The sequence below is a fragment of the Colossoma macropomum genome, unplaced genomic scaffold (assembly GCF_904425465.1).
Source record: "Colossoma macropomum unplaced genomic scaffold, Colossoma_macropomum, whole genome shotgun sequence".
Lineage (NCBI taxonomy): Eukaryota > Metazoa > Chordata > Actinopteri > Characiformes > Serrasalmidae > Colossoma > Colossoma macropomum.
Window position 1 is genome coordinate 27,647,878 of NW_023494789.1, and position 19,520 is coordinate 27,667,397.

The window sequence follows — 19,520 nt, forward strand, 5'->3', positions numbered from 1 at the left end:
ATTAGGCCACTCTCCTGAAAAAATATAAGAAATGTAATTTCATTTCATTTTACGATTATCATGGTTCTACTTGTCCATAAAATGAGAGGAAATTATTTTTGGAGTCTCGGGAAAAAAAAACCATTAACCAAGTCAGTTGCAGCCAAACATGATATAAAGCAAAGCTACACTCTGCTGCTCTTCTGCTGTAGTCTTTGTGCTAGTATCATTTTCGAGTTCAAGGAAGAGTGAAGTAACATTCAATAGTGCTTTCAGTCTGTGGCTCTTTCAGAGCAGTTTCTGTGCAGAAGAAAGTGAGCTCAGAATCATTTTCAACCTCATAAAATCTTTTTTCCAGTTAAAAAAAACTGGAAGCATGTGCTCATTGAAGATATTTTAGAGAGAAATTATGGAAAAGCTTAAATCTTTAACCTTCGTTGCTTTAAAGGCATTTTAACTGGTGGTTACCCACAATGACACTCTAATTAAAATGAAGGTACATTTTTCGAAGCGCTTGTGAACATTTTGTCTTTTGTTTTTGCTGTAAGGCAGTCTGGCGTTTCAGTAGAGATACAGCACACAGGAGAAATATTAATATTTAAAGATTCATACTTGTCTTTAATGTTGCATATTGCAGTCATAGTCTATGAATCACTCTGTTGCACACATACAATAGGGTGCTGTATAGTTTTTAATCAGGGTTTATGAAATCTTAATATTGGTTTACACACAGACTAGTTAAATGTGTTCACTGTCCTGCGAACATCTCTTCAGATATTTATACTGTATTGTTGAGTCAGACATGTTTGGAAGCTTGTGCTGCTCTTGGTGAAGTTGTTTTTGTGCACTTCACAGCCATTTTTAATCAGTTCAGAGACCTAATACTCACTTTGGGACGCAGTTATAGTGTTGAGTAGACTGTAGCCTCTGCTGAAGATACTGCTACCAGCACTGCTATTATTATAGTTAATTTTAGTGGTACGTGAAGATAAAAGCAAGCACGGCTTAATATCTCTGAAGTTATAGGATGCCCTTGCACATGATCTTGACTTATTGCACTGTAAGAGCAGAAGAGGTGAGACGAAAAATCGATACAAGGTAGTATCACAGTATTTGGTGTTTTAAAATCGTAGAAAGAGTCTTAGTGTTTAATTATTCAGTTAATATTGTTATAATATTGTTATGCATTTTTTCCCCCTTTCTTGCACTGCTCTTAGCAGAGCAAGGATTCTGCCTGTGATGTCATTGTTAGGAGCTGCTGGGTAGTGTAGTGGATAACATTTCTGATGGTAGAGCGGGTTTGATTTCTCCATTCAGAAAGGAATCAGGAACACAATTATAACATGCCAATACAAGCTGTTTGTAATTTCATTTGTAAATATTTTATTTTGATGCAGCTGTTTCGATGATCTACAGACTTGTTTCTAGGCTTTTAAATAGCATTAGCCATTTTTAGTTGTAATCAAGCATGGCTGGTTGTGTCATGTTTAGAGCAAATGTGTAATGAGATGCCTTTTAAATTATGTTTATTGTGTACTATGTAGATACACTAAATTGCCCCTAGGTGTGAGTGAGTGTGTGTGTAAACGTATATATGTCTGTCTGTCTGCCCTGCGATAGACTGGTGACTTGTCCAGGGTGTTTCCTGCCTTCTGCCCATTGACCGCCGTGATAGGCGTGTGTGTGTGTGTGTGTGTGTGTATTATGTAAATTATGCTTTTTCCAGGAAGTACTAATGAAATAAGTCCCATTACAATTCGAGAGTAGTAATTAGTAATTTGCAATAGTGTTAGCAAGCCAGTTATTTGAATTCACTAAGAGAGGGGTGGGTTTTTTTAATGGGTGGTCATAGAAATGCTGTAGGTATAGTTTTTGTTTTGTTCTGCTGCAGTGACTTTAGGACTTATTTAGGACTATTTCTAAACTTTTTTTTTATATTGTTTGGTCTACTTCAAAAAGAAAATCTACTCAGTATGTAAATGTGAGGCTACTTAATCTTTTTGTTGCTTAGTCTACTTAACAGTTCCGTCTTGCTTCAAAGATATGAGATAAAGTGTAAACCTACATAAATCAGAAAGTTTTCTTGTTGGAGATATAGGGCAGATTTACTAAAAGAGGCGTTAATTACTGACAGTCTATGAACAGGGGGTGGAGCGAGGGTGGTAGATTTAGCAGGTTATCTACTAAGAAATTCCATTTAAAAAACACAGGTGCAACTTCATAATTAACATATGACAAGTGCAATATTACCACATTTGGCTCACATGCTGTTTGTGTGAAAGCCTGTTTCTGCCAGATCTGAGAAAAAAAAGACTTTTTGTCCTTGTTTAATGTTCAAACTGAGAGTAATTAGGTCAGAATAATGACTTATTTTCTTAATATTTTAGTTACAATAACAACAAAGTCAGAAAAAATATTATTAATCACTGAGACAATATGTTATTATTTCAGTGCAATTAATAATTAATTTGAGAAAATAAAGCATTATTTCAACATAATACATCAGAAATTATTATTTTTACTTTCTGTTTCCAAACATTAATTTTCAACTGGAGGATATATGTGCTGTTTACCAAATTACCAATTATCAAATTATTATTTATTATGCTCTTTGATAGTGTTGTAAAATCTACCTATCATCATGAGAAATATCAGTTTAAAGCATTTTTCTAAAATCACTTGTTTTTTTATTTTCTTTATTAAATAAAGAATGTGAGATGGCTGATGTTTACCAGTGTTTTTTCTTCCATCTAAAAAAATTTATTTCAAAAACTCTCTCTGAGCATAAACAATGGCAGCCATATTAGTGCCAAAAACAAGACAACTGTTAAAACAGCACACAGTCAGTATTTACTATCAGTCTTGGTAAATGGGAATGGGTGCTTCATTATAATAATCTCCTCCCAGTATTTTGTGAAATAGAGGAAATCTCCTGTATTTGTATATGCAATGAAGAAAAAGCACAAGCCTCTTTGATTGTTTTATGGGGGTTAAAGTGCCATTGTGCCTGTTTAGTACATCATGACAGCCACTTTTTAACGCCAAAATGGAGTTTGCAGTGGCGCAAAGTGTTAGTAAATATCTGCCCCATAATTTGCAGTCAAATGTAGTAGCTCACAGTATATCTCAGGATGTCACATCACAATACACCACACGATAAAACATCCAGTGTTGCGTTAGAGGCTCATTTACATGTTGCAGACTTTTGTATTTCGAAGGCCGATATCCCCATAGCGATTAGTAAGCAATATACTGTGCTGTCCTATTCAGAGTAATGGCAGGGCAGCTGTGTAAAAGCAATGACTGAAATTCAACAGAAGGAAACGCCACTTTCAGCTACCCAGAGAGCTGATTTCTAAACAAAAACGTAATCTAATCAGCAAAACTACCGTCTCTTGTAACTCAATTCATTATGAAGTAGCAGGTTGACAGCGTCAGTGAGGTAGCTTTGGCCTGGTTGGGCGAGGAAAGCTTGTACTGCCAATATAAGCTGCTGCACAGGCCAGTAGCTCAGCATTTAGTCCTAATGTTTTCCTTCAGCTGGATGGATTTCAGTCAGTGCGGCGGTGTAATTTGCGTCACAGCTGCCAGAGGGGGGTCGTATAAAGGGGTCAATATCCCAGCCTAATTTGTCAGGAATCATCAAGTAAGGCTGATCAATAATTTTTGACCCCCGCACAGAATGGCTGGAACACAAAGGTATAAAACACATCCTGGCCTGAAGCAGCGGGAGCTTGACAGCATCCATATCATGCTAAAGTGCACGTGTCACTAGCGGGGATTTGGTATTTATGCAGTTGTGTAAGTCCCACAGATAGTGTCAAAGTGGCTGAAAGGATAGAGGAGTGGAAGAAAGGATAGAGTGGATTTTGATGGTGATAACATTTGAAAGGTGTGTGTGTGTGTGTGTGTGTGTGTGTGTGTGTGTGTGTGTGTGTATGTTTGTGTGTGCGTGTGTTTGTGTGTGTGTCAGCGTGTGTGTGCTTGCCCTGAAACTTCTGGTTGAGGCCGGTCATAGAAAGAGAATTCCATTTCTGTGAAACTGTCTGCATTTAACAGCTTCACCGCCCACTACAGCCTGTGAACTTGACTACACTTGGCTTGATATGAAAATACCAGCAGGATAAATAGTGTCACTGCTATGCGGAAATATATAAAAAAAAGAGTGCCATTAATATTACAGGCTGTCCTCAGACACGTGTGATTGCATTCTCTTAGCTAAATTACAACAGATTCAAGGTCTTTAGTGCCAATCCAAAGCCTTTAATGGTCTAATAACTGATGAGGAATTCAGAGCAATGGCAGGGAAATTTTTAATAACTCACAGCTAGCGTTTCGTGACCGTGGTGTTAAAGTACTACTCCTCGGCCTTGCAGTGTTAAGAATTGTTTATAAAATGATCCCTGCCAAAGGTGGAGAATATAGAGCCCTCGTACACATATTGAATAGATTTTTAGTATTCTAGGGATGAGCGTTAGCCTCTGAGCAGTGCATAAAATAAGCAGGGTGCTGAATGAATATAGCTCGCTCCAGGATACTATGCCTTTACTTTGCACAACAGGTTATTGACTACAAAACTGGACAGAATACAGAGCCCTGAGTTATGACTCTGTGTAATAGACAAGTATTTTGTATATTAGAAGGAATGACCTCCAGCACATGGGATAAGATGGTAGTGATCAGTAACAAGGCTTTTGAATGAAATGAAGATGATAAAATCAGCATTCCTTGTACTGCATTTATATACACTCAAAAAATGAACCATGGACTTCTTGGACTTAGAAACAAAAAACATCACTTGCATTCTATGTCAAGGTAACAAAATCCAGACACTCACTGTATTTGATTGAATGGAACTGTGTAGCATAAATGAGTGAATAAATGAAGATCATACAACTTCATCAGTTTAGTCAAGTCCAATTCCCACCTCCTAGGTTGGTCTCCCTATCACTCAGTGCTACCAAGCTAGGAGGATGAAAACTAGTGTAAAGCCTGCTTACTCTGAGACACATGAAGCACCACCATCTTTTCAGACTCCTGCTAAGGCAGCGTCACAGGACAGTGACATTGCCAATCCTGTTACATCAATTAACAGACTCCTGCGTCAGCTAGTGTTGTACTGAGTGTTGGGGGGAGAGGGAGGTCCATTCCACCCATCCACACAGAAAGAGCGAGGTCAATGATGCTTCCTTAGATTTCCTAATGATAGGTATAGCTCTTACATGCAACCAAAAATTTTTTTTTTTTGAGTAGATGTGTAAAGTATTAGTAGATATCACTTCATTTATCACTTTATAGAATAGAGAGAATCACCTTATTGCTTGTACAAGGATTTGCTGATAATGTAAATAAGCAATACAGAATACAGAGTTTATCAGTAGAAAAATAAATTAGGGCCATCAAACAATTTAAAATAATTAATCACGATTAATCAAATTTTTTTTCAGTAGTCAATCGTTCTTAATTGCATTTGTGTTATTTGCCCACATTCGAGTCTAAAGAAAGATTTTTGAGGTGCATGTTGTTATAGCCAGTGTTTCCCACAGGTCTGAAACAAACCTGTGGGGGAACTCTGTGGGCCAGTGGGGGAGGTTATTTGTATATATGGTATATATTTGAATATTGCTGTTGTTGGAAGAAAACCTTGTTTCTCCATTTTTGATATTTTTCAGTTTTTGACATAATTTGAAAATACCTGTTACCCTTTACATTGTATGTAAATTTCATGATAAATGGACTACAAGAAATGGCCCAACATGACCTGGAAAAAATTCTGGTTCCATCGACTTACATTAAAAGTAAAGTAGGTTTTTTCCTTCTGTAAAGTTACCATTTTGGAGATACGAGGTTTTTTTCTGACAACAGCGATATATATATATATATATATGTCAGAACTCATAGCATTTGTTTTAAACTGTGTATGTATATTTATAACAATGAAACATTTTCTCTTTAGGATGAATTAAAATTGGTCCAAATGAAATGTGGATATTGCTAAAATAAGGGAAAAATATACATTGATTGCCATCAGTATACCTGAGGGGTGGCAGTGCACAAGTGGGAAACACTATATAGCTGAGTGGACCAAATAAGCTTGATCAGAATGTATTTGCTACTTTCAGTAATTCAATAGCATTGTTTTCATCATGTAAACACAGGATTCACAGAAACCTGAGCATGAAAATCATGGGATTTCGACAAAGTGAACACAGTTGATTTTCATTACTGACGTTTAGTGAGAGCAACAGTATTTGCATGTTAAAAATGGTAGCCTCTCACTCTCATATCGCTACGTTGTGTTTAATTTTGAGGTAATTTGCAGCTTTCCACCACTGTTGCTCTTGTTAGTGTTCTGTTAATTTATCCATTCTGCTGCGAGCAGCATAGTGTAGCATGCCGAATTACTGGTATAATCAGCATCAGTGGTGTGTTTTGCTGACTTAGGACTCAGTGCACTTTGGTGATAAACAAATTCACAGTATGACATCAGCAATGAATAACTTTGCTTTTATCAAGAGAGCCATCTGTGGAAGCTGCCATTCAAAAGCTGTAGTTGAACAAGAGGTCTACAGTGGCTGAGTCAAAGCAACAGCACAGGAACAAATGGGCTTCAGGCTTTAACTGTGGAAGATTCAAAGGTTCAAACTAGAAAAATGCATTAATAGTGTTAAAGAGAAGAGTTATTAATAAACAAGTTATTAATTTATCATGTTAACTTGTTTTTATCACCTCGACTTTAATACCAGTTAAATAAATGAAGTACAACATCAGTATATACCCTTTATAAAATACAAAACTGTGGAGAGTTTCTTAATAATATTCATTTTAATATTCATTGCTAAATTTTGCTCGTTTATAATCTTAGCAATCTTAGGGATAACTCTTATTACAATGTGTTTAGAAAAAACGGGTCTTTTTCCAGCACTAGCAGAGGCTCTTGTATGACTAGCCATGTAATGGTTATGTAAATCATTTAAGAACTGGAACACAGAGCAGTTGAGGTGTAGCTATAGGTGAGGACTAGAAATAGGAACGGTCAGAATGCATCAGCAATGGCCGATGGAGGTCACTTTAACCACGCAGTAGAGATATTTTCCATCGCACCCACCACTGACCTGCCTCCAGGGATGAAGGGCATAGACGGCTGTAGATGGTATCTTATATCAGCGTTTACTGCATCTCACCCTGCAGGTGTATTTCATTTGTGTTCTTCCCATGTGCATAATGACATTTCTAGGCCTTTACAGCCTAATCAAAGCCCTTCAGGCATTATGTCTTGGAAATGGTGATGCTTAGAACACTGCTGTAATGATCAATCAAGGCTTGTTTGGGTCGATTCGATTACAGGAAACAATTGAACATTTTTTTTCTTTGCACTGAATTAAGAGTAAGGAAGCAATGTGTTCGTAAAGCATTAGCTTGTGAGGATGTTTATTGGTGTTTTCAAGCAGCTGAAAATGCCTGATGCTGCCGAAAAGCATGCTGACATCTGTTAAAGTGAAAGGTGTTTGCTGCTTTCCTCCAGCATTTCCATTGGCTGGTGTAATTGTCTCATGTCTTCAGGCTCCCTGCAGTGATAGTTATAAAGTGAACAACAAGGCCAGTCAGAAATACCAATGAGGTGAGTTCACAACCAGTTTGCCAGATGAAACGTTGCCATAGTGAAATGAACTGTATGAAGTTTATTTCAGCGTTAGTTTTTTGGCCACACTCAGAAGGTTGAATCCACGTGGCCTTGGGCTTTCTACCACCATTGGAACCTGAAAAAGCACATTCTATGAACCACACATACAATACTCTGCAAAACCACCATGTCATTCAGTTAATTTGTTGTGAAAATGGCCATTGGGTACGTGTTATTCATATTTCTGTGCTAGGAAAAAAAATCAGAAAGCACAAAAGCCTGAATTGAATATAATATCAAATTTTCGGTTATTTAGAGTGTTCTCGTTTTGCCTTTAATGCAGTTTCTATTCCATTTTTTTCATTTCTTGTTTCCAGTTTTTCTGAGAAATTCACAATCCAAGTAATTGACTATCCATAAAACCTTATTCCCCATCTCTGATATCCAGTTTCGGTGTTATAGAGCAATTTTTCTTCTTTTCTATCTATTTTCTTTTCTCAGTAACGGCTTCTTGGCAGCTAAACATCCTTTCAGACTCATAGTGTTGAGTTGTCCTCTCACAGTGGACAGAAACATCAACATTTTTTTCAGATCTGAAGCAAAAGTGGAGCTTGATTTTCTCTTATCTCTCAAAAATGAAAGCTTCAAGTACTGTTTATCTGACGGTGACAGTTCTGCTGGTCTACTAGGTTTTGCATGATTGTTAGGAGTCACATTTTCTCTGTATCTTTAAATACCTTTTTTAGCTCCAGTTTGGGAAACTCCTGTTTTTTCACTTATTTTCCTTTGACTTTCCCCTTCCTCTTGCAAGTGATATATCTGTGTCTTCAGAAATGTCCCCTTTTGCCATTTTAGATGCACATGAGACAAAAATGGCAAGGCAAGTAAACTGTTTTTGGGTAGTTGACTGTGCTAATGTCTCTTTGAAGGGTAACACAATGTCACTGTTACCTTTGGGAACCCTTTGTTGGGAGGACACAGCTGTAATTTATTTGTTTTAAGATTGGTAGGATAGAAGAGTTAATGTAAGACTAGCGTGGGCAAATTAAATACTGACAGATTTTACATTATATTTGGTGTTGGAGGCTTTGTGTAATTTTCCGGTAACAAATGTTTCCTGCTTTTGTTCTGACACTGAAAAATCAGTAAGTTATAATTAATGGCCATTTTGACTGGCAATGAAATAAGGGTGGTCTCTCACTTTTTACACAGTACTGTACATACACAGACAAACCACTACATGGCAAATTTGTGTACAAAAGTGTGTTTACACCTGTTCCTTTACACACTGCCTATTTTTTAAATCTGATACATTGACTGCACTTTTTAAAAGACCATTCTCAACATTGGCAATGCAGTAGCAGAAATGGCGAGAGCAAAAAACTGGTCTACTTTACTTGTTCTCCTTTCATAAAGTGCACTTAATGATGGAGACCTGCTCAGTGCTGAGGTTAAAGTAAAGCTAAAGAATAACAGCTTTTCTCCATGTTTGTTCCATTATGAGGTTCATGACTGGATCTCCAGAGAGGCGTGGTGCACATCTATGGAGAACAAAGAGTCTGAGAGGAGATTTAGAAGTTATATTTGTCAGATGGAATGGATGATTATAGATGCAGGTTTTACTCCAGTTTGCCTTGGACTGGGCTGAGACTTAGTCCTGTTTGGTGAGTTTTTTTTTATCTTTTCTCTCGAGGCAGCACAGGGAACAATAGGCCACTGATTGATGGTCAAGGACATTGAACTCTTCTCTCAAGGCCTTAGAGGACCTACCTCATGGGGGAAGGGATGCAGCCAGCTATCGACTGGGCACATTACCTGGAAATACAGGCACAACATTAAAGTACTATACTGCAACTATATTCATTGAGTCACATTATGTCTGCCATGCTGCAATTGACTATGCCTGTTCTGGGAAACAATCTGCTGGTACATCTTAGGAATAGCTTGTGGAGCTGCATGATACAGACAAAATAGCCATCTTGTGATTATATTGCTATATGTTGCAGTTGCAGTTAGCCTTGTGATACAGTAAAAACACAGTGGTGGTCACTTGATTGGACATGTTGACCCTTAGATGTTGAGAGTATTCACCTTAACTTTGTTGTACTATTCACTAGGAGTGTAACAGTGTATTGTGGCGTTGTGATGTCATGATGGATGCGGGGACAATGTGCATGTGACAATGCATTGTGGACGAAGGGTAGTCTATTAATTATGCCATCTGATGCAGTTGTGCAGCAAACGTGGATACAGCCATCATTTTTTTATTCGAATTTTGTTCAAAATATGGTGAGAACATCAAATCGTGAACCCACTATCTAGAGTCAAATCAAATCTGGGGCAAGTATATCATTACACCCTACTATTTATTGTAATCACAAATGGTAATTTTTTAGTAAATTTTCCTAGTCTGACCATCCATAGTTTCAGCCTGGAGCCCAGCTACTTGCGTCCTGTTGCTATGACTATGATTGCAGCCCTCATGTTCAAATACAGCATTTAAATGACAAGAAGTTCCATTGATGGCTCTTGTGATAAAATTAAAGTTATTTCCAGCTACCGCTAAGGTGAATTTGTTTATCACTCAAGGATGTCAAGGCTTAAGTATACTATCGACAACAGTCTGTTTTTAATTCATAATAAAATATCTTTCTCTATATGAACACATTCAAAGATTAGACACATGAATTGAAAATTTAGAATCTACATTTCTGACAATTGGAACTGCAATAGCGTCATTTAATAATTCATTAAAATGTCAGTGTTAATAGATACTCTTAACACTGAATATTCCTGTATGTTGCATGTTGGCATTACAAATAATCTCCGCTTAATGAAATCCGTTTGCTCAGTGGCTCAGTAACTCAGTGGGTTTATCCATAGGGTAAGGTAGGAATCAGTTGACTTGCATGAAGAAGGAAAAGGTTGAATGGAGTAACGGAATTCATTAAGCAGCTTAACGAAGAGTCTTGTGCCAGTCAACAGGCCTGGTGGGATTAAAACAGCCCTGCTGATTGAGAGGCCGTCAACTCTTCCTTTCATCCTGCACTGGTTTCTCCTCCGGCTCCATGCCACAAAGACCACCATGCCTAAAAAGATTTAAGTAGCTGACTAAAAAGTAAAACAAACATACAGTGGTAGGAAAGGAGACAAGAGAGAGGCTAATTCTGTTCTTTTGCAAGTGGAAGACCAACACCAGCTTGAATTTGTTCCAATTATTGGAAAAAGCTTCTCGTTATGGTGCTTGTGTGTTGCGCTTCACGGAATTTTGTCCCCAGCTTCCAGACTTCAGTGCTCATCATGCAGAATTACAACTGATGCGTTATTGTGTGAAATGGGGCTTTTTGCACGCTGTGCACAGGTCAGTGCATGGCCCTGATTCAGATGCACATGACTGGTCTGCCTTTGATCTGGACAAAATGAAGAATTTGGAGCTCATGCTTCTTGAGCATGCGTGGTCCTGCTGTTGAGGCTGAGGACCTGATGTTCTAAGACTTGCACCAGTTTCAGGTGCAAATCTCACACATCCTGCCCATTCTGTTTATTGGCCGGCTGCTGGTGAAACACGAAATGCGCTTCTCTTGTTCATGCATATGCATTTGAGGGAGGGCTGCACAAAATGTACGAGGACTATGGAAAAAGTGGGTTTTGATCATATACAGCTGATTACATATTCCACTCAGTTTACTAAAATTTGAGCAACTTGTGGCAGCTTGTTTTGCGTTGATTCTCCTCTGCCTTCTAAAACCAGGCATATGTTTGCATTAGAGTCTCAAAAGACACGTTGTTAAGAGACTTCCTTTAATGATGGCAGCAGATGCAATGGCTAAATGGAGGCATGAGCCTTGAACACGTGCTGAAATAATGTTTACCATCAGAATGACACTGTTTACAGTCACAGCGCAAAATATGCTGTGATGCGGCCACAGTATGTGCGCGCATTCTGTGTTGTTTCCAGATTGCTTCACAAACTGTATTCTCTTAGCTGGAGTAAAGTTACTGCCCTGTACAATGTTTCGGTGGGAAAAAATCTTATTTTAAATAACTCTGCCATTTGTTGGTCACTGAAATGTTCTCTGTTTGTCTCCAGTTTGTTTATGGCTCCATTATTTCACTGCTACTTTTAAACACTGTCTCATGAGCAAGTAGTCGGTGGGTGGGGCTATGGCTGAACAATTAACTGTTTTTATACTGAAATCACATTTTGAAGGAGTGCAGTTTTCAAATCGCAAGGGCTCCAATTTGACCTGTATGAACATTGTCTTAACAGTTTTTAAGTGGGGACATTTACCCTAACATAGAGTGAACTGACAGTCTGGCACAGAACTTTAAGCATGCAAGCCTTAAGCCTGAAAAAGTGGATGTGTTATGTTTTTTGAGAAAAAAAGAGATGAGAAGAGAATATAATCGCCTTAATATCGCAATCTCTGCATTGGATAAAAAAACGCAATTGGATATTTTACCCAAATTCTTCAGCCAGGGCTACATTTAGTTTACATGATAGTAGTTGAAAGCTGCAGTCTTACTAAATCGGACATCAGGCACATTGTGGGCACATATTGCTGTCGCAATAAGACATGTTTTGTGCTGCACCTGTGGTCATACAAACATCTGTCCAGGAGAGCATTCATCAAAGTGTTTTTCTTTTTCATTCAGAAATATCAGTAGCATCACTGATAACCTGTATTACTGAGGGAGAGGGCTCAAGTCAGTGCAGGAAATCCATAGAAGCCTTAACCCAAGAGTATTGCAGCAGCCACTGCAATATCCTTCTTTCTCCCCATATTACTTTATACGGAAAGGGGGGTAATCAGGAGCTAGGCATTCTCGGGTGTGTGTGTGTGTGTGTGTGTGTGTGTGTGTAGGGAGGGGTGAAGTTAATTAAAACAGCAAGTGCACTAACATCCTGCACCGTCACAACAACAGGGAATGATTTAGACCCAGTGGGATATTAAACAAGCCCCCAACTTCTTCACTGCAACTGAGCAGGTAATGTTGGTTCTTTCCTTAATTACTTCGAGTGCGGGATGAAAAATTTTTTTCTGGCACAACCCCGAAGCATTAGAGATAAGATTATTCCAATGAGACCGCCCTAAAATAAAGTGGCACCAGGGATGAAATGTTTTTTTTTTCTTTCTGTACTAGCCATATGGTTCTTTTGGACAATGACTGTGTGGTTAGATGTTGTAGCAGGTGCTTATGGCCCGAATGATTTTGTTCCATCGGTAGCTCTGTGCACACTTTCTGACTCTGGCAAAGGGGCCAATGCAGGATGTGAGCTGTTTCCATGGTTACAAGCCCTACTCCCGCTGCCTAGCAAAAACTGTGTCATTATCCGGTGCTGTGGATAGAGGCCGAATGAAGGCGCAGACTGCGGGGCCGTTTCCTCTCTGCTCTCTCCCTGAGCCTGCCCATGTATCTTACACACATCATCCCAATTTGCTCCCTTTTTCCAGCCCCCTGCTCATTTCGGTCCCCCCTCTCCACATCCCATTCCAGCCAGCGCATTCAGCCCCGTAATGCTGCGTATTTTGGGAGTAAAGAACACGTAATCTGTGCTGATCATTTAAGAGCCGTAAAAAGCAGAAGTGGAAGTGAAAAATGGAGGTGCGGCTTCAGTGCATTTCATCTCAGCACTAAGGAGCAATTTAGGTAATTCACTAGGGAACTTTGCACAAAACACTTAGTGTATGAGCACCCTACGTTTACCTGGCAGACAGAGTCAGACAGTCAGATACAGTACTGCTCAAAAGTCAGAGACCACTTTTCGTTTGTCATTTACAGTCAAAATGGCAAGCAAGTACAAGTTATTCATTTTCAGTAGAAGGAAAACGAAAAAGAAAATCACACAAAAAGCCTCAACAACTAAATATAATACCATTTTTAACAGCTTCCAATCTTCTCAGGGCGCTGCTTGATTTCAGTCTTTCAGAGAAAGCTGCAGTGGTATTTCTCCACACCTCCAAAGTTCAGTCTAAGAGGTCGGTTTCTTTTTCTGCTTCTCATGACTCAAGTAATCCCAAACACATTCAGTGATGCTGTGGTAGTCAGTCCATTGTTCTGAGAACCCCAGCAGCTTATTTGTTTTATAATAAGTAACTAAATAAATAAATAAATATTCTATGCTGATTACATGCACTCAGATTCATTCACATAAAACTAAGACAGAAAATCTGTCCACTTTAATGAGAGTCTCCTTTCATTAGCATACACTCAGACTGGGTTGCATTTCTGTATGTGTGTGTGTGTGCATAGCACTAATCTCCTTAGGTAGGGCAGTGCCTGTCATTAACAGAGCTGTGTAAACCTTTGTGAAGATGAATGCCCGTAGACTCTCACACCTGCTCTGAAGCACCTCTCTTGAGCACTACACTCAAGTAGTGTTGCTCTGGGGATAGACCTGATGAGTTCCTCCATTGAGATCTGTGTCGACTCACTGAGAAAATGTGAATGTACCTGTACTCAGCACAGGCTATTCATACACCACTGTGATCTATAGTGTTTGTAAAGGAGTGGAATACAAAGGCATAGGCTTGATCTGAGCAACATGGGAGAAACATGTTGTATACTATATAAAAATGTATTAGAGAAAATGTTTTGTGTGCTGTATAAAAATAATTTGATCTCAGTCTGGTTTTAAAAAGTTTCAGAGCTATTTTCTAGCTTGTATAGGCCTCAGTCATGTGACTCACCACTGTGAGCATTGCTAAAATAAAAAGGAAAGAAGTCCTCGTTGAGCGAGAGCAGCCAGGGGAGGAGGGAGAATCCTGTAATCAGTGTGTGTGTCTCTCTCTCCTTTCTTGTTCACAGCCCCCAACACGGCTCCGTATGGAAGTACAGGAGGAGCCGAGGTCCTGCTGGCCTGCCCGTACCTGCTCCTGACGCTCTCCTCCCTGCTCTGCGTTTACTAGCCCTGAGGACAGCCATACACAATGACTGTAAAGAACCCTTTCGAGCATTTGCAAATCCTTTGACATCGCCGATGACTGGATCCAATCTGGTACTGTTTGTTTGGGAAGCAGCGAGGGATTTTAATCAGCAGTACTTATGTTTTGGATGGTGTTTGTTTTGTTTTTTTGTTTTTTTTCATCCTGTGGATTTTCTCATCATGTAAATACGTACAATTTAGGATTTTTCTTTTCCTCTCTCTCTTATTTTATTTTCTTGATTGCCCACTTTGTGAATCAGCTCACATTGTCCTCTTTTGGAGAGCTTCAAAATTAGCTGCATTTTGTGGGAGGGAGGGGTGGGAACGGGCGACATTAGAGGCTTTGTTGTTGGAAACGGCCGAGAGGATGCCCTAGTGTGCCACCTCCATCAGAGTGCTGCTACATCACACTTCCACATAGCCACAATGGGAATGCAGTCTTTTAGGTCCCGAGGGTTGACTAGCTGATTTCAATTCAGTTACATTTCACCAACAATCAAAAAAGCTTTGAAAAGGGAACATTTGAAGACGCTGAAATTATCGCAGTTGTATGGCAAATGACAAGCTAAATCTGCTGACACAGATTGGAGCGGTAGAGTATTTCACTGAATAAGAATTGTGATGTTTTGTGGACCAAAATTACAGCCATAATTCAATGATTCAGCGCATTATGCTATAGAGGCTCATTTGCCCCACACAATAAGATGAGACAGCGCTGAAGAGAGTAGCACAGTCTTATTGCTTATTCGCCACAATCAGCATGCCTTGTCTGCCACAATAATGTGACTGAAATATCCAGCTTGGAAACAGAGATTGAGAAATGTTTCCGTTTACATTGGCTGGCAAATAGGTAACAAGATTTGAGATGGTCAAATCTATTTGATGTTTCGATGACTATTTGATGATATAAGGTATGATTTAGGTGATACCTGAAATAGTTATTGCATGCACTGAACATGCCACAGATTTGGGCATGAAATGGCCACCTTTTTCAGGCTGAAAGAGCCACAGACCATGGAAACTGTGAGCTGTGGACAAAAATCAATATAAGATGTATTTAAATAAGTAATGTGAATATAATGTTATGTATAAAGATATTATGGAGAATCAGTTTTATGCACTATGTCAAATTTTACTGATGTTTACAAATTGACAGTATGCAAAAATGATTACCAGTTGATTACTGATCCTAATTATGACGATGGATTTGAATCTCTTGCATTTATTGAAATTATGGGTTTAATTTTTGCAGTCCACTTAATATGTCTCTTTAGGAAAATCATGTTCAGATGTCATACATGGTTTAGTCTTCGGGGCAACATTGACAGTTTCAAACAGAACTTGTCTGAACGCCTAATTTTGTGTCACTATAATCATCCCATTTGGTTAGGTTTGATTTCATGTGCTGGTCTAATATTTCTTTAATTTTATAGATTAAGTTCTATTTTGTTATTGTTATAATTTGTACAGGATTTTTATAATGTATTAATGCATCACATGTACTCCCTGCTTTGCTTTAGTCCGTGTGAAATTGTTTTGAACAGGGAAGCAGAAAAAAAGCTCATGTTCACTTCCCTTGTGAGGGCAGTATGGTATGAAGTGTGGATTTCAATATGTCAATGAATATGATTTGAAAGAAGTATGCAGTATGGCATAGTTTACAATGTTGTCTTTGAGTTTAGATGCCATATCTGTTGTTGATTATTGTCAAAACAAATAGATTCAATTAAAAAAAAAGTATCAACAGTTTATAATCAAATAATCTACTTTTTAACTCAGAGGGTGTGAAGCAGTTATATGATATTATAGAAGATAAGTCATGTGTGTATTTGGAGAAAGTAGAGTTAATTTTATATTCTTGGTAGAGCTCGTGTCTAGGTTTAGTTTAACCTCTACCCTAGTTCTCACACACGTTGTGTATTATGATGTGCAGAAATTATGATTGTGCTGCATGTCAAATGAATATGTACGTTAAAGGTGGCCAATGACCATAAATCAATATCTTTTGAGTACAAAACCAGTTTCAAGACTGTTTTGACTCATTTTCACTCACTGGAATAAATAATTATACAGCAAGTCCTCCAAGTACACCATAAAAGTTTTCTTTGACTTTGGAAAAACCCTGGCACAATAGTCCAGAATGACTCCCAACATGGATTTACATGGATTTTGTCTTGACCTATAATTCACTGTACTATTGTGTTTTTCTAAATTTTAGGTGAATGGTTTGGCGAAACATCAGACATACGCTTTTCCACTTGATGTAGTCAGTCATGTTTGGTGGTCCGTATTGCTTCTTTAATTTAGCGCTGGACCTGTGAGGCTAATGTTGCTAACAATAGAAGTCAGTAGTCACCCAAATCTTCTCTGTAAATACCCCAAATCCCCCAAAATCCACTCAAACCACATTCAGATCTCAGTAAGGTTGTGCAGACTTGTTGGTATTGTTTAGGACACAGTATGACTTACTGTGAACATGTGTCTAAATGCTGTGCAGCCATTTTAAACAAAAGAATTGTACTTACTCCCCTGCATGCATGTCACGCAGGAATATGGACGCCACAGATTACATTCACGGTTTCTGTTGTTTCTTTTGGTGAATAAATTACTGTTAATCTTGAATTTTCTTCTGAAGAGATACATTCATTCATAGATGTAATATCATAATGTAACCTAGAGCCCATATGTCAGCATGACACTTAAGAACATGAAGGGGAGTCAGAAGTCAGCACAGCACCTGTTGTCAAAAATGACTGTCCACCGCCAAAGCTACACAGCGACGTGTTGTTAATTTTTGTAGTTCACAGTAAAGTCATACTTTGTCCTAAACCATATCAAGATGTCGGTACAACCTTAATGAAGATCTGGATGTGGTTTGAGCGGGTTGAGAGAAGTTTTGGGGATGTATTTATAGAAATACTTGGGTGACTACTGACTTCTAGTCAGTAGCTTCAACATTAGCTTCATAGCTCCAGTGCTAAAATCAAGAAGCAAAATTTGGACACCAAATTGTCTCAGTTATTCAACATTTCTGGATTAAGTGGAAAATTTTGAATTTTTTGCCAAATCATTCATTTAAATCTCCTGTGTTTGTTTAAACTTTAACATTTCCTTTGCCCATTATAATTTCACATTTTGAAAAATACATAAATGTTGTGTACAATTTATGATAATTTCCGTATACCTACAGCACAACAACAAGGACCTGAGATTCATGATGAAACTGAATTATAGCTCAGCTTCATGAATGCTTTTATTTATACCTACTCTTGAAATGAAAGGATGGCCCTTATTTCGTACCAGTTCAAGAAACCTTGACACAATCTCACAGCTATTCCCCGTGTACAAAGAGGCGGCCTGTTCTTGTGCTTATTTTTCACTGCAGACTTTAAAGCCTCAAACTTCAATGAAGAAATGTTTTAAAGAGGAAGCACATTGGATTGCAATCAGGCCACAACCTGCCTCTTACTTCCGAGCTTTGCAACTGCAGTATTATAAGTGACATCAAAGTATGCATTAAACCCGAGACCAACACGAAAACTTAGGTCAAGGACGTTAACATTAACACATCATTAACGTAGTGGCACACGTCGAAATAGCATGTGCAGCTCTATAACCTTGATACGTAATGGGTTCTTGCTCAATCACTGTTTGCATTACTGCATAAGCTAAGAAATTAGCTTATGGTAAAATCCTTTGCAGTTCAGGCCCATAGACTAACATTCAGCGTGTTGAATAATAAATAGGTTGCATTTCATTATCATTCGAGAATGAGTCACTTTGGGGAATAAGTACTGTATAAAATGTGCCTTTTAAAGTATTATGTGATCTGTTGAATACCATAGAAAAGCCTCATGTTTTAACCTGCTATAGTTACAGTAGGGTCATAAACAGTATTTTTTGCAGTAGCCTAATGACTTTTTTTAGTACCTTTCCATCAAAAAACGTATGTAGTGTATGTCACAAAAGGAGCTGTCAGCAAATTTTCGCTATTATGACTTATATCTTATGAAATAATTTAGCACAAATTCTGTCAATAAGTATTCAGAGTGAAATATCAATGAAGACTTCATTAACATTGCCTAAGTGGATACCAAGTTAAAAACAGGACACCGAAACAGCCAGAAGGTACTCATGCATGCATAATTACTCTGAAAGTTGCGGCTTCACAAAAGAGTATGTAAATAACAGGTAAACGTGCTTCACATTTACATTCAGAACATCTAATGACTTGATAATTACATTTCGGGCATGCATTAATATTCAAAGATTTTTTGTTTAATTGCTCGCATTGTCTAAGCGCTCACATTTTTCCCTCATTAACCCGAAATCCACAGTTTCGGAGATATAAAACTTGCACAGCATCTGCACACTCATCTGTGGCTTCTCTTTGCTGTATCTAAGTAGTCATAAAGACCTCCTGAGCTGTTGCTATTTTTAAACCACTTCAGTGCACTGGAAACAATTCGGCACTGTTCTGTAAGCCACCCCTCCATAGTTCATACAGTACATATGGTGTGAATGATCGAGCAGTGTTACATGGTTTAGTACCTACAGTTGTGCTTGAAATGGACATTTAATGTATTATACATATCCTCATAGTGATAAAGACTGTTTGGACTGATGTTGCCTGCTGCACACTATTAGCTTCTTTAAAAGAAAAAAAGACATTTTAGATGTGTCATGTCTTATAGTGAGCTGAGCTGTTGCTGGCAGGACAGAATTAAAAAAACGCTGTCAGCTCCATCTGGGTCTTGCCTCTCTGAGCCAGCCGTCTTTCTGCGAGTCAGTTTTCAGAGGGCTTTGTGTGTGGTCAGGAGGGGAGATTCTTCTGACCTGGCGGTTAATAAAGTCCTTCCTGTGCCTTTGTCAGTTTTTAGGTGGAGGATTTTGTGGAGTGCCGGAGGGTGCTGCCTTAACCGGCTGCGAGCGCTCACTCTCCCAGCAGCACTCCGACACATTCTGTCCTATCAGAGAAAATGTTATTGC

At 38.5% G+C, this 19,520-nt stretch overlaps 1 protein-coding gene across 1 annotated transcript in view; it reads left to right on the forward strand.

The window, feature by feature from the left end:
- Positions 1-19,189, forward strand: part of negr1 (neuronal growth regulator 1) — a 154,572-nt gene extending 135,383 nt beyond the window's left edge. The window contains exon 7 of the mRNA XM_036570697.1: positions 14,414-19,189. Within this exon, the coding sequence (XP_036426590.1) occupies positions 14,414-14,514 (101 nt within the window). The 3' untranslated portion in view covers positions 14,515-19,189. The remainder of the gene's footprint in view (positions 1-14,413) is intronic.
- The last annotated feature ends 331 nt before the right edge of the window (positions 19,190-19,520 follow it).